Source organism: Lissotriton helveticus, chromosome 5_1 (genome assembly GCF_964261635.1).
Source record: "Lissotriton helveticus chromosome 5_1, aLisHel1.1, whole genome shotgun sequence".
NCBI classification, from domain to species: domain Eukaryota; kingdom Metazoa; phylum Chordata; class Amphibia; order Caudata; family Salamandridae; genus Lissotriton; species Lissotriton helveticus.
This window is the reverse complement of record NC_136065.1, coordinates 1,299,703,784-1,299,725,289: the sequence shown is the minus strand read 5'-3', so window position 1 is coordinate 1,299,725,289 and position 21,506 is coordinate 1,299,703,784. Positions and strand designations below refer to the sequence as shown.

At 44.5% G+C, this 21,506-nt stretch overlaps 1 protein-coding gene across 1 annotated transcript in view; it reads right to left on the bottom strand.

Annotated features, from left to right (window-relative positions):
- Positions 1-21,506, bottom strand: part of STK38 (serine/threonine kinase 38) — a 365,648-nt gene that overhangs the window by 297,408 nt on the left and 46,734 nt on the right. The window contains exons 2-3 of the mRNA XM_078644141.1: positions 13,319-13,370; positions 13,100-13,222 (exon numbers count right to left, since the gene is read on the bottom strand). Coding sequence (XP_078500267.1) covers positions 13,100-13,222; positions 13,319-13,370 — 175 coding nt within the window. The remainder of the gene's footprint in view (positions 1-13,099; positions 13,223-13,318; positions 13,371-21,506) is intronic.

Genomic DNA, 21,506 nt, shown 5'->3' with positions numbered 1-21,506 from the left:
CCCCCTATGATATTTTTACTGGACACCCTGTGGCCCAGCCAACAGCAGACTAAAACACTAACACACACACCAAACCACCAACTGCTAAACTTCTTGTCAGAATAATGCAAGCACCTGCATAAACACCAAGGGGGTGTGGCGCCAGAAAGAAACGTGAGGGAAATTTAAAAAAGAGGAACTCGAGCGGGCGGTGAAACATTAAACGGCAGTGAAGAGAAGAATGATGCTGCGATTGTTTCTTAACGGGCCATGTTAATTAGTTAGACCTGAGATGCTGGGCGCAAAGGGTCAAGTTCGCAGGACTGAGGCCACGGTTTCACTTAAAAACATGCCGTAGGTTTGCTAAGGGCTGTATGGGCGCTGTTTTGGGAACAAGTGCATGTTCTGACGACACCATTGATTAGTTCCACATGAAACCAAGCAATGGCAAAGGCAAAAAAATAAGGCACTGGGAAGATTATGCAATAGTCACCTTTTTTGCAAGCAAATGCCACAAAATCAAAATATTAAAATAAACCCACACACAAAACGTTGGTACCTTCACAGAACAAACGTGCATGAAAAGGTTTAAAACTTTTTTTAAGCAAGGCTTTCATCTGATTTGTAAAAGAGACAAGGATAGATACATAGCCAGGCACTCGTATTGCAAACAGCTACAATGTTACTGCACTTCCACACAGGTCATAACTGCAGCTTAGCAAGCACTGCCAAAGTCAATAATATGTCTGGCCTTTGAGAAGCCATCTGTTAGGAAATATATGGAAAATATTATTAAAAAGAATTGCATGCATCGTTTTGCAAAATAAAGATTACACGTTGCAAAAAGAAAGGTTAAAAAAAGCCTAATGAACCTGCGCAAGAGGAAATGGCAGCCATTCAGAGTGAAGAAAACCACTGCCCAACTGTCAGAGGCGGTGAGACATGGTGGACAGAAGTAGAATATGAAGATGACGTGACATCAATAGGTGAAGCGGGCAGAATGAGAGCTCCTTTATACACACAGCAATATTTAACAGGATGTCTCAGTAACTTTATTTTAACCGCGAGCGTGGCAAGCACCTAAAGAGAATCTTGGCCAGACCTAAAGGGAGACCGCAGAGGTGCCTAGAAACGCCGCGTCTGTACAAAGGATAGAGAATGACACTTGAACCCCGGAACAGGCGGACGTTGTCTCTACATTTGGGCAGGCTTGTGGGGCCTAGAAGGGACATTGCCTGAAAGCAGCGCTGCATGAGGTGTATTACATCAGGATCAGGGGTCTACAAGTGCCAACGGAGTGAACATGCGGGATGAGGCACAGAATGTGGCCTCGGTACATCTCAGGCCACGAGTACTGACAGTGAGCCGGACAGCAAGCCCTCGAGAGGACATGTGACTCCAGCGCACTGCACCCGGGCTCCCTGCAGAAGCACACTGTGTCAGACACGAAGGAGGGGTGAGGGGAAATCGGTACATTTGGGGCTCCATGTGACTCCAGCGCACTGCACCCGGGCTCCCTGCAGAAGCACACTGTGTCAGACACGAAGGAGGGGTGAGGGGAAATCGGTACATTTGGGGCTCCATGTCACTCCAGCGCACTGCACCCGGGCTCCCTGCAGAAGCACACTGGGTCAGACACGAAGGAGGGGGGGGGGGGGGGGGGAATCGGTACATTTGGGGCTCCAACGAAGGTAGTCAGAGCAGTCACAACAGACACACATGGCCATACACGAGCAGTCACAGAGCAGGAGCTCACACAGACGTGCAGGCGCACACAAACTGGCAGTGTCACCAGCAGGACCGAAGTTTGACAGCACGTCTGGACTTCATGAAATATTAGTATTAGACAGAGGGCGTCACAGGGCCTCGAGGAGAACCACCCAAAGGCCACGACAGACGCTCGTAGTCTTTACGGCCTATGGGGGGCGGGCACTTCTAGTGTCCCGCGGATCCTGCTTTTGAGGTGTTTATGGGATGGGGAAAGAGACGAACACCCTCTTTTATTTTCTTATTCAGTCTTGGTACACGCACTCTTCCTGCCCGCTGGGTTTGCCCTAGTTGCCTCCAAGTTACTGAGCACGAAGGGCAAATATTAGTGTGTCCAGACACACTAGAAACAAGACCCCCCCCTCCTCCCCCGACACACACACACATTCTTCGGGCAGGAAAGAGTGGCTAGAGCTCCCGCCCGCAGCTGCCCGGGGCCCGGCAGAGATCAGCAGGGCACCTGAAGGAGAGGGCACCGGGGTGTCAGTGCCCTCTGCGCTACAGACCCGCATTAGATCGGAGGGAGGCGGAATAGAGCCCGGCAGCCCGTGCGAGGAGTTAGGGAGTCCCGCAGCACTGGCGCAGATCGTCTGGAGTCAGGGAAGCTTCATCAACAAAGGGCGAACACTCGGATCTGTACCCGGACCCCTGAAGGCGGCTGGGCCTCGATCACTCACCTCACTCCACGGGACTGTCCCGTCTCCCTGGTGGCAGGGGGAAGGGGGGGGGCAGCGCTGCGGGTGAACAAGGGCCAGCACAAAGTCCCGTCCTCTGGCCGCCGCACGGATCCCTCGTCCCTAGCTCCTCGCAGCCCCGAATCGGCGCTCTCCGGTCCCGCAGCGCCTCGGACAGACTGAGCTCGGCTCTGCCCGGCCTGCTGTCTGAGGAAGGAGGAGGGTCTGGCGCTCACACCCCACTCCGGCTCCTCGGGAAAGCTTTTATTCTTCACCGAAAATGGCAGAGAGTGGCTGGAGCTCCCGCCCGCAGCTGCCCGGCAAGAGGCACCTGAATCTATTTACAGACAGAGGGGCAAACCTCCTCGGCGCTGCTACGATCCTCACCGGCAAAGAGAAAACTAGAGCAAAACTTACCTAAAGTGGCAGCGGGCTGCCTCATGTCCTCTCACGGCCAGACGACACAAACAATGGCGGACACAAGCTTCCGTTTTTTTTCCTCGGATTTGGGGGCGTGTTTGGTGTTCAAAAGTAGGCGTGGCTAAAAAGTGGAAAGAAGAACGCCGAACACACCTCCAAATCCAAAAAGGACGGAGCCTATTTGGAGTGGCGGCTCTCTCCTGCAATGGCTGGCCTCCATTTAGGAAGCCAGCCAATGGGAGAGAGCCAAAATTAGAGGCGGTATTAAGAGCCCCTCTAAGAATCATAAGATCTCGCTACTTCCGGTTCTCACGAACCGGATAGTACCTCGACCTAAAAAAGGAGGCTTCATATTGTCAACACTTTCAGTTTTGAACTGGAACAGAACAGCCCCAACTGCTCTTACGGATCAGTTTCTACAATTAATTTTTAGTATGATCAGGGTGGCATAGGCCAAAGCTTGAACTAAAGCATGCTTAAGATCTTGAAAGGCTGCCAATGCTTCCATGTTTGAACAGAAGCCTTCAAATAATTGTTTCTTCTTTAGGGTTTGAGGTATGAGGCACGTCTTACAGCTAACAAAGTCTTCCAGCCCAAGAAAAACTGGTGTGTCCTTCACTGATGCTAGTGATGGCCAGTTGAGAATAACAGTCACATTTCCATGATCCATTGCAAGGCCTTTTGCAGATCTTCTTTCAAACTCAGACTTCTAAGTCTTCTACCACAGTTGGTTTTGTCCTAGCATGGCTACTGCATAGGAGACATGGTTTCGCTGTTGTTGGAAGTTCCTGGAAAATATTACAACGTCATCTATATAGAAGACAAAAAAACGATGTAGAGCATTGGAAAATATGGAGTTAAGGAGGTTGAAAATACTGCAGGTGTATTACAAAGGCCATGACTGTATATTTAAAATGGCTGAAAGTCATGTGAAAAGTAGTTTTCCACTTGTATCTTTCTTTTATAGGATGCAGATGACGGGCTGCTCACACGTCCTATTTTGTGAATACAAACAGCTTCTTGAATGTCTTTTACAAGGGTAAGAGGACGTCTATCCTTTATTGTGGCAGTATTTAACTCACAATAATCTATACTATGTCTAAGATCTCCAGACATCTTAAGTACAAACAATAAAAGGTGCTCTAGCCGAGTATATTGACTGCACAAATAACCCACTCTGTAGATTTTCATCAATGTGTGGGTTTAAGACTCCACATTTAGAGTTAGACAAGGAACACAGTCTTTCAAACGATACGAGGGCATGAGGAATTGCTGGGATGTCACAATCAAACTTTTTATGAGGGACAAGTGAGGAAATGTCTGGCTTCATGACGATGTGAGCACATTGATAGTAGTTTGTAGTTATTTATAAAACAACCTGTTCAAAACTGGGAGACCAGTAACCTCCAATGATGTAGCAGATTTCTTGCTAAAATGTTGAAGATCGTGAGACTGTACGAGGAGAGCTGATTATGTACAGATTTTGACGAATTAACCAACGCAGACCAAGAAAAATTACATAACTTGGAGACAATATCAGATCAAAGGACAAAGCCTTTTTATGTGTCCCAACTGAAATTACTAAAGATGATGTCATCTTTGGGACAAGGTTAAATCAAAGGAGAGAGTGAGGACTAGGTAAGCTAGTCCGAATCCCCGGTATTATATATCAAAATCAAAGAAGGACTAGCTAAGTTTAAAGGAGAAAGAGACTCAATGAAGTACGTATGTCGGCAAACCAGTCGGTTTGTTCAAGAAGCCCTCACCCACCAACCTAGTTGGTGGCATGCTTCATCATTGGGCCCACCAGTGACACCGAATGTGTCCCGGGTGTGCTTCAACGCCAGTTTACTGCGGAGCTGGTATATTCGCTGAGTGTGCAGTGTAGTGAGTGAGAAGGTGAAAGTTAAAAAACCATACAGTGGGTCCAAGTACCCGAGGGTAATAAAAAATACTTTAATTTACTGGGCCCCTGTTGGTTATTTAAAAGGCAGACGGACGCGTTGGAGTATGGATTATGACCTCCAGCGTCCTGTGTGGTCTACATGTTTCAGCCTGGCCTTTTTTAATTTGAAACAGGCTTTCCTCAGGACCAAGTGAGTATGTGAATAGAGTGCAATTTAAATTAATAAACTAAATTATAGTGATTGTGTTGTTTTTGACTATGTGTAGCACTCTCTAAGGTGCTATATGGGTGAGAGGGGGATTCCCTCTCGCTTTGCTACACATAACATATAGGGGACATAGACAGACGTACAAGGTAGAGTCATGTTAGCATTATATAGCAAGTTGCGCATCATTCAGCCGGCTTGTAAGGTGAGTGATCGAACTATGTTTTGGCTAGGGTGTGGTCGTGTCAGTGACAGGACCTGCGTGGGTTTTATCTAGAAACCGATTGTAGTGGTGAGCTAGGACAGCGGATTTTTGCATGGTGAGGTACAGGTAAGTAAAAGAACATTATCCTCACACAGGCTATTTGCTGTACAAAGCTTCCTTGGGTCACCTGGCAGAGAAAGAGACCCTGAAAGAAGGTAGTGACAGTGATGAATTGTATCCGACCTGTAGGGAAAAAGATATCAACAGCTTACCCCAGTAGTTGCTGTAGTGCGTGGTCGATTTACTCACGGGATTGCTGGTCTGGTTCCTCCTTGGACCGATCATCCTTCTGCGGTGCCCGAAATGTGAAAGGAGAACTTTGCAGATCATGTTTAAATAGCCCCGTTTATCTTTTTCACCTGTGTAAGTGTAGAGATAGAGGGAGGGTTGCAGTCGCGCAAAAACGCTATGTCATTGCCGCGGGGCGCATGTCCAATGGTGTAGTGGTTCTCGCGCCTGCGCATTGCAGTGCGGGAGGCGCCTGTGGGTGTGCTCATGCGCAAAGGGGAACAGAGGTTGTGATGTCGAAAAAAGGCTCCAATGGATAGCGCGTGTCTATGCGCCGGTGATTGGAGTATTCCGAATGTGTTGCACAGTATGTGAAGCGATGCCGTGAGCGATTGCCTCATTCGGGGGATATTTAAAAATTATCATGAGTGTTAGGAGGGGATTCCCAATTAGGAGGTTGAAGCACAGTGGGGTATTGACAAGTGCAGATTAATAAGCACAACAATGGAAAGCGTGGGCTGGGTTGTACATCTGAGAGAGAAGGCAGGGAACATCATTAAAGGGGAGTACTCAGTTCAGATTGTTTAAGGAATTCCACGGTATAGAGTCATTCAGGCCCACAATATGTGTGGACAATCTGTATATCCAGCGTTGTCTTTCTGGAGAAGGTACCTGTCATTATTTTCTGTAGTGTCAAACTGTTCTATGACAGTCCATGTGAAGTCGTTGCGAGTATGGTTGTGGGACAGAAAATGATCTGTTAATTTACTTATGTTTTTGCCACATCGAATGGTGCTCCTGTGTTCTGCCATTCTGGTTCTGACCTTGCGGGTAGTCATCCCGACGTATCGTAGTCCACATCTGCAAGTTATTAAGTATACCAAATTTGAGGAGTTGCAATTGGTAAACTGCCGTTGTGTCCATGTTTTACCTGGTTCCAGATCCAGGGTTTTGGACGGTGATGTTAAATGGCATACGCTGCAGTTGTTGCACGGTTGGTGTCCTGTGAGTTTTGGTAAGCCCCATACGTTGAGAATTGTGTTGTCTTTGGGAGCGGTGTTGGGTCTGGGTCTTGTGTGGACTAGTGAGTCTTTGAGGTTTTTCGCTCTTTTGTAGGCAAACCTTGGTTTTTCCCAGTTTCGGGCTGCCTGAGTTGATAATCCTCCAGTTTCTGTTGATAATATTGGAGACCTGATTTGATGCAGTGTTGTATGTTGTTACACAGGTGAGAGTGGGTTCTTCAGGTGGTCTGGGGGTGGTCTCAAGTAGTGCCTCTCTATTTTGGTTCCGCGCTCTTTTACAGGTGGTTTTTATAATTCTGGAGGGATATCCTCTGTCTTCCAATTTATGGATTAGGGCAGTTGATTGTTGTCTGAAGTCCTGGATTTGACTGCAGTTGCGTCTGAGGCGCAAGAACTGTCCATAAGGGAGGTTTTCCCTTAGGGGTCTAGGATGGAAGCTATCGAACCTGAGGAGGGAATTCCTCGATGTAGGTTTGTAAAAAGTTGTGGTTTTTAAACCATTCTGGTCTGCTTTTATATTCAGGTCCAAGAAGGCCAGTTCAGATGGACTGCTGGTACTAGTGAATCTCAGGTAGTTGTCACGGCTGTTGATCCACATGAGGAAGTTGTCTAGGGTCTCCTGATTCCCTTCCCAAATGATGAGAATGTCATCAATGTAGCGACACCATAGTTTGATGTTGGTTGAGTAAGGGTTGGTGGGCGTTTGTACATGGGTCTTTTCAAAATGGGCCACGTAGAGACCAGCTACGCTTGGGGCAAAGACACTCCCCATGGAGGTCCCATTGGTCTGTAAGTAAAGTTTTCCTTCATATTCGAAGTAATTGTCCTTTAGTGCAAGGGTTGCACATTCCATGATGAAGCTGCGGGGGGTCTGGTGATCCCAGATGTTATCCATGAGGACCTCATGTAGTACTTTCAGTGTGGCGTCTTGTGGCAAGCTGGTGTATAAGCTCTCTGTCTAGTCCGACAAGGAGTTGGGTTGTCGGATACAGACCAATGGGACCTCCATGGGGAGTGTCTTTGCCCCAAGCGTAGCTGGTCTCTACGTGGCCCATTTTGAAAAGACCCATGTACAAACGCCCACCAACCCTTACTCAACCAACATCAAACTATGGCGTCGCTACATTGATGACATTCTCATCATTTGGGAAGGGAATCAGGAGACCCTAGACAACTTCCTCCTGTGGATCAACAGCCGTGACAACTACCTGAGATTCACTAGTACCAGCAGTCCATCTGAACTGGCCTTCTTGGACCTGAATATAAAAGCAGACCAGAATGGTTTAAAAACCACAACTTTTTACAAACCTACATCGAGGAATTCCCTCCTCAGGTTCGATAGCTTCCATCCTAGACCCCTAAGGGAAAACCTCCCTTATGGACAGTTCTTGCGCCTCAGACGCAACTGCAGTCAAATCCAGGACTTCAGACAACAATCAACTGCCCTAATCCATAAATTGGAAGACAGAGGATATCCCTCCAGAATTATAAAAACCACCTGTAAAAGAGCGCGGAACCAAAATAGAGAGGCACTACTTGAGACCACCCCCAGACCACCTGAAGAACCCACTCTCACCTGTGTAACAACATACAACGCTGCATCAAATCAGGTCTCCAATATTATCAACAGAAACTGGAGGATTATCAACTCAGGCAGCAGAAACTGGGAAAAACCAAGGTTTGCCTACAAAAGAGCGAAAAACCTCAAAGACTCACTAGTCCACACAAGACCCAGACCCAACACCGCTCCCAAAGACAACACAATTCTCAACGTATGGGGCTTACCAAAACTCACAGGACACCAACCGTGCAACAACTGCAGCGTATGCCATTTAACATCACCGTCCAAAACCCTGGATCTGGAACCAGGTAAAACATGGACACAACGGCAGTTTACCAATTGCAACTCCTCAAATTTGGTATACTTAATAACTTGCAGATGTGAACTACGATACGTCGGGATGACTACCCGCAAGGTCAGAACCAGAATGACAGAACACAGGAGCACCATTCGATGTGGCAAAAACATAAGTAAATTAACAGATCATTTTCTGTCCCACAACCATACTCCCAACGACTTCACATGGACTGTCATAGAACAGTTTGACACTACAGAAAATAATGACAGGTACCTTCTCCAGAAAGAACAACGCTGGATATACAGATTGTCCACACATATTGTGGGCCTGAATGACTCTATACCGTGGAATTCCTTAAACAATCTGAACTGAGTACTCCCCTTTAATGATGTTCCCTGCCTTCTCTCTCAGATGTACAACCCAGCCCACGCTTTCCATTGTTGTGCTTATTAATCTGCACTTGTCAATACCCCACTGTGCTTCAACCTCCCAATTGGGAATCCCCTCCTAACACTCATGATAATTTTTAAATATCCCCCGAATGAGGCAATCGCTCACGGCATCGCTTCACATACTGTGCAACACATTCGGAATACTCCAATCACCGGCGCATAGACACGCGCTATCCATTGGAGCCTTTTTCGACATCACAACCTCTGTTCCCCTTTGCGCATGAGCACATGCACAGGCGCCTCCCGCACTGCAATGCGCAGGCGCGAGAACCACTACACCATTGGACATGCGCCCCGCGGCAATGACATAGCGTTTTTGCGCGACTGCAACCCTCCCTCTATCTCTACACTTACACAGGTGAAAAAGATAAACAGGGCTATTTAAACATGATCTGCAAAGTTCTCCTTTCACATTTCGGGCACCGCAGAAGGACGATAGGTCCAAGGAGGAACCAGACCAGCAATCCCGTGAGTAAATCGACCACACACTACAGCAACTACTGGGGTAAGCTGTTGATATCTTTTTCCCTACAGGTCGGATACAATTCATCACTGTCACTACCTTCTTTCAGGGTCTCTTTCTCTGCCAGGTGACCCAAGGAAGCTTTGTACAGCAAATAGCCTGTGTGAGGATAATGTTCTTTTACTTACCTGTACCTCACCATGCAAAAATCCGCTGTCCTAGCTCACCACTACAATCGGTTTCTAGATAAAACCCACGCAGGTCCTGTCACTGACACGACCACACCCTAGCCAAAACATAGTTCGATCACTCACCTTACAAGCCGGCTGAATGATGCGCAACTTGCTATATAATGCTAACATGACTCTACCTTGTACGTCTGTCTATGTCCCCTATATGTTATGTGTAGCAAAGCGAGAGGGAATCCCCCTCTCACCCATATAGCACCTTAGAGAGTGCTACACATAGTCAAAAACAACACAATCACTATAATTTAGTTTATTAATTTAAATTGCACTTTATTCACATACTCACTTGGTCCTGAGGAAAGCCTGTTTCAAATTAAAAAAGGCCAGGCTGAAACATGTAGACCACACAGGACGCTGGAGGTCATAATCCATACTCCAACGCGTCCGTCTGCCTTTTAAATAACCAACAGGGGCCCAGTAAATTAAAGTATTTTTTATTACCCTCGGGTACTGGGACCCACTGTATGGTTTTTTAACTTTCACCTTCTCACTCACTACACTGCACACTCAGCGAATATACCAGCTCCGCAGTAAACTGGCGTTGAAGCACACCCGGGACACATTCGGTGTCACTGTGGTGGGCCCGATGATGAAGCATGCCACCAACTAGGTTGGTGGGTGAGGGCTTCTTGAACAAACCGACTGGTTTGCCGACATACGTGCTTCATTGAGTCTCTTTCTCCTTTAAACTTAGCTAGTCCTTCTTTGATTTTGATATCTTTGGGACAAGACCTGAAGACAGTGAAGTCCCATCCACTATTTGTACCCTTTCAGGAATAGTCTTCCCTTGAGCAAATATCTGCTGTCTTTTTCACCATACTTGATCCATCAACACTCCTGTCGCTCCACAATCTAATAAAGGAGGGACAGAGACATTTAGTCCTTTTTCACAGTGCAGACAAACATATAGTAAAAATAGATTAGAATCAGCTCCTGTGACATTTGACAATGTGATATGAAGGAGCTGCAACAGATCCAACAAACTATCCCCCACAGAAGAAAGGCTCTCATGTTTCCTCAAGATCTTGCTGGTTTAACTTGGCATTCTGACCAAATGACAAGGACCAGCACAATTCCTTTGCAGGTCCTTCGAGGCATTGGATAATGGTCCTTGAGTAATAACAAATTTACACTGATTCTTCTTGGGCAGGTTTTGAAGTTCCTTCAGTTGACTATGTCTAGAGGAAATAAAACGGGAAACTGGAGCCACACTGGTGACTCTGGCTTTCTGTCTTTCTCTCATGCATATGATGTCTTTTTAATAAGGAAAAGTAAATGAACTATTCAAAGGTACTAGATCTGCAAGAGGGTTCTCTCTACCCAGACGTTTAAGCAGCCAAGTCATGAAACTGTGTTACGTAAGAAAGGACATTATTATTTCATAGAGTGAGGTCACACAGCGATTCGTTGCTAAGAATCTGCTGGCTGCTTGCTTAGACATTTTCTTTAAATGTATCCAAATATTAATGTGGAATGTAAGGGTCATTTTAGATTGGTCTTCTTCAATAATAAATGAGAAAATCCATGACGGCATGAACTTGGAAAAAAATTAAAAACAAAACTTGATTGCATTGCGCATCCTAAAATGGCTCAGACTGCCCCTTTGAAGTCCTGGATGCACTCCCACCAATACGCTCCCAGATATGAAGAGAAAATACAGTCTTTATGCTGCTGAAATTAGGTCCAAATGTTACACGAATTTGGGTAGGCATTCTTCAACAGCTGCCAATGCAGGGCTCCCTGCGCCACATCTCCAAAATATAGGTACAAACCTGCTGAGCCTAGAGTTGTTGTTGCACCCTCAACCAACACGGCCACACAACAGTTTTCCTATTTTGCACCTATCATCGATTTTTTTGTCCCATGCATTTAATCAGTGCCAGTAATGCTTGAGGGAGCTCCACTACAACGGTATTGCCACCAACCCCATAAAACATTCAAGGATTTAACCAGAGATCTGAAGTCTACCGTTGCAATTAGAGGTGTCACTTTTCATAAAAGATGTAGCCAATAGCAGGTAAATTGCATACCTTCATGTTTTGAGGCTATACTGTTAGCTCAAAGACCACAATTGGGCCATTCATCGTGTACATGGGAACTTTCTAAGCTTTATGTAGAAGACCATAATGGAATTGAGGCAGTCTTGTTTGACTTGTGGGGGTTGGCCTTATATGCCCTTATTAAAGAGGAGAGATCTAGTTTGTGTATAAAACAAACTGTCATTTTCCTTCCTAAGAATGGACAACACCAGTACTCGTTATCTTACAAGCAAAAGGCCAATCTGACCAAAGACAGATCGTGCTAAGCGGTCACTCAGAAATGCACACAATCTGGAGGCTAGAAATCCATCTTGAGCATGAGGAGAATAATTCCTGCTATTTAAAACACACATTTATGCATATATTTATATGACAAGAGCAGAAGTGTCATATATTGACAGAAGTGATACATAGCAAGACTTGAAGTTGTTATACGAAACATAAACCAGAGTGGATAACTGATGCATTTGTACATAAATGCAAATTTGTGAGAGATGATCAGGGGGAAAAACATCACACAGAAAGGGTTATGTGAACTAGTCTCAAACTAGACTAGTTTACATGTGGACTATGATAGCACACAAATATGGGCATAGATATAGAGACACAATGCATTCAAGCGATGTGGGCCTAGAAGATGAAGAGACTGGAATCTGGTAACTGCACATACTGTGTTTGGTGTGCCAAGTAAGTTCTGGTTTTCAGATTCCTGGAGGGTGAGTAGCAAGGTAAGATGTCAGTGAGATATCATAAATCACTTTGACCACAACTGTTAACAGCTTGTAGAGGGTCCTACTTTTGGCAGAGACCCACACAGCTTTAAGATAAAAGCAAGTGGCCGGTGTGTGACTAAACCAGGTGAATAAGATCCATGATGTGAAATTAATCACCCTGTCCGCTGGAGAGAAAGAATATTGAGGGAGGCTCACTTGCAATGTGTGGGAATGTATTAGGTCTTAGTGGTTTGGAATGGGAGACCGACGTATTGTTCATGTTCTCAAAACCTGGTATCATGTTGCTGTGGCAAGGGTGGTCAAGCTCCTCCATGAACATCAAAGGGTTGAACAGAACACCTAGATTTCTGGCCGAGGAGCTGAAGGTCATGTAGTCAGGAGGGAAGCTGATACAAGTTTGAGAGATAATAGGAGTAAAAGAGGTGGGAAGTATTGAGCAAAGGGATCTTAAAGGCCAATCAAAGTTGAACTTCAGTAAAAAACAAGCTGAGATACTTAAGCAGAGATGGGGTTGTGAGTGTACATATGACCGAAGTATCCAGAGCAAGAAACTGCCACCAATACGGTTGTGTAGAAATAGAATAGGAGAGAACCTAGAGCTGATGCTTGAGGGACACAAACAAGAAGTAGTGTAGGTGGAAGTAATTGTCCCGACTACGGACACTGCAGATGTTCCCAGCACAAAGAGGTAATTTGATCCATACCACAAAAATATTCTTACTCAAAGGGAGGTAAGCATTCTCAGTAGACCAAACATTATTAACGCAGGACCTGAACCTACAATTATTACAATGATCTAGTCACACAGTGTATTTGTTCAAAGTTGCTTCAATCTTACCTCACCAAATGCTCCCCGTCCAATTACTTTTAAGGATTCAAAATCTTCCAATCCAAGTCTAGTTCTTTTTAAGCGAAGAAACTCAGTTTCCTTACGAGCATGAGCCGACCTTCTCATTCTTTTCTACACAATGGACCAAAAAGACAGTGTGAAAACAACTGAGTATTAAATATTCATCTTGCAATTTTAGATTGTATGCTTTTTGTATCATCTCCTTACCTCTTCGTCTCGCAAACCTTCATCTTCCATTACTTTCTCCAACTTCTTTTGTCTGGAGAAAAAATATTTTACAAAGTTGAAATATAAACTAGTATACAACAACATATGAAAAAAATGTTTGAGAGATATTATGAAATAAAAACAAGTGTGACTAAAGGCTTAAAATTAAAAAAGAATACAGTTAAGTTCTTTTTGCAATTAAGACCATAAAAGAAAGAAAAATCAGCATTTTTATAGCAGCATATCAAACAAGCTATACTTTAGCTCATACAACACTTTCATAGATGACTGCATAAACCATGTACTTTATATTTAGGTATCACTCCAACAAATACAAGTTCCGGTGCCCTCAACGTGCCATGTAAAGTTATCAGCAGTTTTAGTGTCTGATTTTATACTCCTTTCCTTAGGAATAAAATGACATGCAAGTTATTTATGCCTGTGCTTTTTAGTTACATGTGTTACAGAGGGGATGATGCATTACTGCTGGTTATGTAATGTGTTAGCTAAATGCAGAGTTCATCTGACAACCCCTCAGTGTTAGACACATCCATCTGGTTAAATGGACTATTGTGCTTTATATATTGCGAGTACAAAAATGAAGGGATAAAACAGCATCACGTTAAAGGTCTAGTTGGAAATCTATGTTCCATGAAAAGTTGGAAAAGGAGTATTATTAGCCTTTTTGTTGGACGTTTGCGGACAAGAGAAAGAAAAATAGCTAAAGCCTAAAAATACACCTGCAAAGAAAGCAAAATGCAATGACACGCTCAGAATGGAAAGAGGAGATATTGCCCTAAAAGCAGCTGTAAATATGCATTCTACAAAGCTCAATGGTCACAGCACAATTATTGGCGGGGTGTGGAGTCAATTAAGACCGCCCCCCATCCAGATACGTTTTACTTTACACATTCATGTAGCATATATTGTTTTGCAAGTCTCTGCAGAGATTCTTATGCACTGGTACACATCCTTGCAGTCAATGTAGCCACTTCTACTTCTTAAAAGCCTCAGAAGTAGTAAGAGTGGTAGGCCTCACTTTGATGATATGGAAAGTAACAGTGCAGAGCGACTTCATCACCTACAAGCTGCTCTGCAGTAATATACGCTAATGAACCATGCAAAAGAATCTACTGCGGAGCATCATCTTTTGCACAGATCAGTCCCACGTTGTGTTACTGCTGCGATCAAAGTTGTGTGTAGCAAATCCACTGGCATCTCTAAGGTATGGTGGTCACTGATCCATCCACCATATGCTTGGACTGAGTATCTACAGAATATCATCTGTATACTTTTGACTGCTAGAAATCCAGCCACAGGGAAGAGATACAGTTTATTCTGAATGTGACCATTTTTAATGTAAACTTTTCAATCTTGCAGTCTCATTTAACAAATTGGAAGTGGTTAGGCCTTTACCACGAACCATAGAAACCAGGGCTTTAAGTGGGGTGAAAAAACCAGGGGGTCTCTCAAGGGGCTTGTCCGATGTAATTAAGGGTGTGGCTTGAAAAAAACATATAAGCTAAGAATTAGTGCTTAGCAAGTGTGGCACCTGACTGGTATTCTGCTGCTTCTGTCATTTCTGGGGGTGGGGGGTTATATAGCGCTAAGTAGACTTGAAGATATCCGAGCGCTTTACATGAGCACCAGTTGCATTATCGACTGACACATTCATTTTCAAACACGTGATTTGCCCAGAATCACAAGATGTTTGAGCCTCCCTTCAGACTCGAACCTGGTTACCACAGCTTCAAAGTCAGCTGCCCTAACCATTAAGCCACTCACTCTGATTACATTCAGCTATATAATACAACAAGTAACATTACACCTACAAGTCAGGACTGTTGGCTTTGTCAATGGTTGTTAGTTGCATAAGCTAAATAAGCAACAACCACAGCTTTGTTGGGGGGATAGAAAAAACTTTTCAATCACACCCTCATATCTTTTAGTTACTAAGCTGAACTCAACACTTAACACAAGTTGAATTAGAGTTTCAAAGATGGTTCACATCCGCACATCTGCTTTGAACAATGAGAATACTGTACAATATAATAATGTAATCTGCTGTTCTGAAATGCGTTGGAAGGCAGCACGACAAGTCAACCAAGAGAAGGCTGGGCACTCCTCTTGTTGGCATTCGGCAGAAGCAAGTACATTTATTCTGCAAGGCCTGTCTTGTCTCAGTCTTCTGTCACAAAGGTAATCTCTATCAGGTTTGTCAGATAGTTCACTTTACAAAATCCTAGTACTTTGCAGTCAGATAAAAAAAAAGTAACTGTAGATATAAAATGACTTTTGACCTCGGTCTATGAACACAGATTAAATGTGACAAGATTTAAAGGCATCTTTAATGTTCCTTCACTTTGTGAGTAAACAGAACAAATGTCGCTTGTCAGCTCACCAGAAGGGGAGAGTACGCCCTAACTATAGCTGGTCCTGATAAAATCTGACTCGCCAGTGGGCCGGTAGATTTGTCAAGGCCTAGGTAAGGTAAATATGGCAATTAGGGTTATTCCACTTTCATCATGCTGAAAGGGGAGCACAGTTACTTTGCCTCTAGTAAACAGAGGTTAAGTGCATAGAGTTCTAAAGCAAGCAGAAACAGTCAAGGCAAAGCTCTGGGGTATACCTCTCAAAAGATGGTCATTTCCAACAGGGCCTTTTACTTATTTTTATTCTGTAAAACTGTGCCCTCTGAATAATTATAATAAACATGAAATTCAATTACCAGTTTTCATGAAACATTTTACATGATTCAATTATTTAGAACAGAAAATTCCATTTGATTATATTCATGCAGACTTCATTATCATGTTGCAAAGAAAATAAAGATATTAATAAATGTGTATTTTAAATATGTCACTTGTGTCTAAATAAATCAACATACATAGCTTAAATCTACGTATGTTATGTGGGTTGCCGACTTTCCCTACACATGGGGGAAGACCCAATCGGTGCAGCAGCCGTCTCCTCACACCTCCCTATGGATTCCCCACTGAACCTCGCTCTTTCCAACACTCACCTCTTCATCACAGGGCACACTGGTCTTGGCAAGCAGGCAGGCGCTGGTGCTCCAGGGCAGACGATTTTGGATTCCCTGGGTGATATCCCCTCACCCAGTGGGGAGACTCACATGCCTTGGCCCACAGTCCAGGTCACAGGCAAAAGTCTTGCAGAGCTTCTCCTCGCACAGCTAGACTGGCTGTTTGATACGTTTTGGGGTCTCAAGCTCCCCTTCTTAAAGTACATTTCCAGACACCAAATGTGATTTAGAGCACGAGTCTTTGAAGTTCACACTGGGGGCCTGCTTCTTTTTGAACTGCCCACTTCTCTGTTCTTGCCTCCTCCGTAAACCTGTCTGTCATTGCAGTAGTAACTCCAAATTTTACAGACCCATAACACAGGCCACAAGAGTGACTAGAGGTTCACACATGGGTGAGAGCCACAGAGAAATGTGTATCAAAAGGTTACAATAGGGCCTCAGTCATACTCTCTATGATTTTCTTACCAGCCCCACCTTCTTCCCGGGATGTGCCCAGGCCCCTTCTTTGTGGCCTTTCTCTGAATCAAAAAGCTCCTTTTGAAGTGCACTGGAGAGCCTGGCTCTCCCTTCCTCCAGTGTGTCCAACCCAGCTTACAGAACGCAGCAAAGCACAAATCCGCTCAGTGGGATTCCTCTATCCACTCATGTTTCACCATGTAAGCCTGGGTCTTCCAAATTTGAATACAGAGTCTTCCATGTATTGTACCATTTAAAGCCACACATGCACCCACCACATGCTTACAGAATCAGGCACTGCACAGCACCACATCCTTTAAATATTTACCACTCACAGGCACGCACATGCATATAACATACACATACTGCACAGTACTGCATCATTCCTGTATTGTACCTTTCACAGGTGCACATACACCCAGCACATGTAGATACACATGCACTGTGCAGCACTACACACCAAAGACATGTAGGCCAAGGGTCAGTTAAGCACACATCTGTGGAACTTTAAATGAGTGAGTTGTAGGCCTCACTCTAGTGGCAGGGGCAAAAAGGGCCTGTTCATTCCAACTGTTCACTACACAATATGATGCCCTCACCGCGCTCGTGCAACTGAACACCTGGTAAAGGCAGTAGCCTTTCACAACTAGGAGGGTAGTGCTTTGGATGCCCCCCAGTAAAACAAGGCTGCAATCCGTGATGTAGGCCTAGGTCATGGCGCATACACATGATCTGTGCCTATGACAACAGCAAACAAATCTGCATTAGAGATCCAAATATCAGTACGGTGGGGTACTCCGGGCAGGGGGTCACATCTATCACAGGTTGAGCGACTTTTCCAGCCCAATAGCGAGTGACATTGACATCCAAAGCACGGTTCTTCACTGGTTCAAAACTACCTTGTAGTACTATAAATCACAACACTTTCATCTTTCTGTGCACCTGCATTCATTAACAGGGTAGGTGTACCTCAAGGTTCAGCAATCACTATTTAATGTCTACCTGTCCACACTGCTTGATATCATTAAAAATGGAAAACCATCCGATTTGAAAACATTAGAACTCAGCCAAGGCTTGAGGTTAAAAGATAATTAGATGCACTAGATTTAACTGAAACTCAACTCCTCAACAAGAGAAGTTATCTCTTGTGGGGTGTAGCAAAAATGTTATGCCACCACTTTCTGGCTTAAGGAAATAGAATTGACTCCAGACACCTCTACAAAAGTAAAGAACTAAGGTGTGATCATCGATTACAACATATCTCTCCGACTGGTTAACCAAGTGACCAAATTCAATCTTTACCTCGGATATCCTACAAAGGAAGTTCTTTCACTTTAGACTGTCTCACAAGGTTCAGGTCTCTCGCGCTCTAGTCTTATCAGACCAATAATATTTTAATGGGCTCTTTATTGAGCTCCCGAAACTCGGTATCAAATTACATAAGAATGCTGCAGAAAGACAAATGCTAAACTTGAAAAGGCATGATCACATCGTGCCTGCTCTCAAGGCCTCGTTGCTCACCAGTCAATCCACAGAACACTGCCCATTTTTTCATAATCAAAATTCTGGCTCTTGTGCCAAATGAGGAATCTTGGATTCATAACAGAAACATTCCTGATCATCTCCCTTTGGAAAACAAAAATGCCAATCTTTCTCTGTAAAGACATGTAACCTCACAAAAACACGTTTTTTAAAAAAAGGAGGCGATCAGAAACGACCTGGAATTTAAAAGGCCTATAAACAGTTGCTGTTTCCTGAAATAGAATACCATTTGGACAAAACAACTATAAGCTGCAATTCCATCTCTCGTAATCCTCCCTAAATTGCTCGCATAAAACTGTGCTGAAACATTCCTGCTATAACACAAGTTGACCAATTACAATCCTCACCAAAACATGTATTCATTAAACAACCGGCTCAGACAAAAGGGAGAATGAATAAAAGAGAGGGGGCCCTATGGAGACCTGCCGGGGGGGGGGGGGGGGGGGGGGAGAAAAGGGATTCCCTTAGGACAAGAACCCTCACTCAACGTTAGGTGACATGCTCCATTATTTGGATTCCCTTCTCACACCGAAGTGTGGGCTACGACTGCCCTAGGGGAGGAGTGAAGGTTTTTTATCTCCAAAGATGAGCGTAGAGACGCCATGAATGAGGGGCAGAGGGCAAAAGAGTGTGATATAAAAATATGTCTGTCAGGGTCAACATCTGCAATGTCCTTGAGGGACGTCCACGGCTTGTGAGCTGGGCACCACGAGATTGTCCATGAGCATGGAGAGTGTATGTGACTTATAGGCACAATAGTTCCACATTTCCTCTGAACAGAAGAGGGACGCTGAACTTCGAGGCACACAGCTCCAGTGGTGGCTTGTATAACCTGGTAATTTTATTTTTCACTTGTATACCCTGTTAATTTTATTTTTCACTTTTATCACCATTTTGCAGAGCGACTGGCTATTTAGGTCCGGACGAATGCCTGGTGGCAGAAACATGGTGATATAAACACAGTAGGGCATATCTATTGAATGCCTATCTGTCTCTCGTTTTATCTACGTCGCTGTGACCACCAAATAAAGTTTCAGAGGACCCAGATAGACATTTTTATATCACACCAGTCACATTCTTTTTGCACTCTGCCCCTCATTCATGGCGTCTCTACGCTCATCTTCGGAGATAAAACACCTCAGTTCCTCCCCTAGGGGAGTCGTAGCCCACACTTCGATGTGAGGAGGGAAGCCAAATGAGGAAGCATGTCACCTAATGGTGAGTGAGGGTTCTTGTCCTGAGGGAATCTCTCCTCACTTTAGGTCTCCATAGGACGCCCTCTCTTTTATTCTTTCTCCTTTTTGTCAGAGCTGGTTGTACTTCTGTGTGATTGATAATTCCTTTAGGGATCAGTACTTCCTGGCTCTTAAAGATCCCTTTTGATCCCAAGTGTGTAGTTGATTTAACCTTTTGATTGGCCATTCCTAGAAAACAGAGGAGGATAAGTGGAGCATGAAGCCATCCTGTTCAAATGAGAAAGTCTTCACTTGTTTCTATAGACTACATAAGCAAGAGTGCACAGCCACATAGTTGAGATATTCCTCAACTCTGGACTCTCTCTTCCCGGCCTTTTGAGAGAATAGGATAACACAATCTGACTGGGTTATGGCTGTGTGTATGTTTGGGATACTGCTGCAAGAAAAATAGAAACTAATGATTTTAGGAATATTTTCAGATGCATAATTTGTAGTGTTTAGTAGGTTATATACTACACCAGAGTGCTTCCAGGAAAGACATTTTAGAGTGCTGTCGCACTGTGCCACCGGTCTCCGATTGGGGAGAAGTTAAGTGATCAAAGGGCACTTTTTGGGTTTTGAGCTTTCTAATCAGATCTTTTTGTATTTCATACTTCAAGTCCACTCAAATATTTTACAAAAATATCTGTTTTAATAATTAAAAGCTAAAAGCACTAAGAGTATAAACACATTTAAATTGCCTGATTTTAAAGCAATTCAATAGTTCAGAAATATACAGATGCCCAAAAAAGTTTAGTCTTTCAAATGTTACAGATGTTAAGTAACGCTGTGTGTAATTTCCTACTGTAACATAATAAACATAATTTAAGATATTGCCTAGATACACTTACATCCGGACACACTTGATGGCACACACTTCACCTCAAACACTGGCACTTGGGCTAGAATAGATTATATTCTTGTGTCAAGGGGTTTAGCTCCGCATATCCTGAATGTGCAACATCTACCTAGGACACACTCAGACCACTGCCCAATCCTACTGACTATTGATATGCCTGGATTTAATAAACCACGCCCGCCATGGCGACTGTATCCTAATATCCTAGTAGACACGGTGTTCCGGGAGGAGCTCAGGGAGGATATAACAGAATTCTTTCCTCGTAATAAGGATACTGTGGATAGTGTGGAAACGGTCTGGGAGGCCTTCAAAGTTACGGTTAGGGGGTGGTGCATCGCCAAAAGCTCTGGGGTACAGAGAGACATACAGCGTACACTCCAGAGGTTGGAGGACAGCCTGCCGACACTGGAGAGAGACATGGTGAGAGGGGGTTCAGGAGCGGCGCAGACAGAATTTAGGGCCACATTATCTGAATACGAAGCGGAGGCGCACAGAGAGGTGCAGTTTAAAGGTAACTACTGGAAAGCCCGCGCCTACAATGAAGGAGGTAGACCAGGTAGAGCACTAGCCGCGGCAATTCGCGTGGCGCGTGGCTCAAACACCATCTTGGAATTGCACACTACTGACGGTGGGGTATGTAAAGACTCAGCTGGCATATTGAACACACTCCAAGCACACTATGCACAACTTTATACGTCTCGGACGTCTGGGGCCTCAGGCCTGGATGATTTTTTGGGGGATGTTGCACTCTGTTGGTTAAGTGATACCCATCGGCAATTTCTGGGAGCCCCAATTGAGATAGACGAAGTGAGGGACGCCATAATGTCTTTGGGCAATGGGAAGGCACCTGGGCACGATGGGCTACCCGCGGAGTTTTACAAATGTTATGTTGACATCATGGCGCCTGTCTTGCGTGAGGTGTTCATAGACGCCCTGGAAGTGGGTGTTCTGCCGAGATCCATGCGAGAGGTTGTAATCACATCATTACTTAAACCGGGTAAAGACGCCACACAGTGTGACTCGTATCGCCCTCTATCACTGTTAAATTGTGAT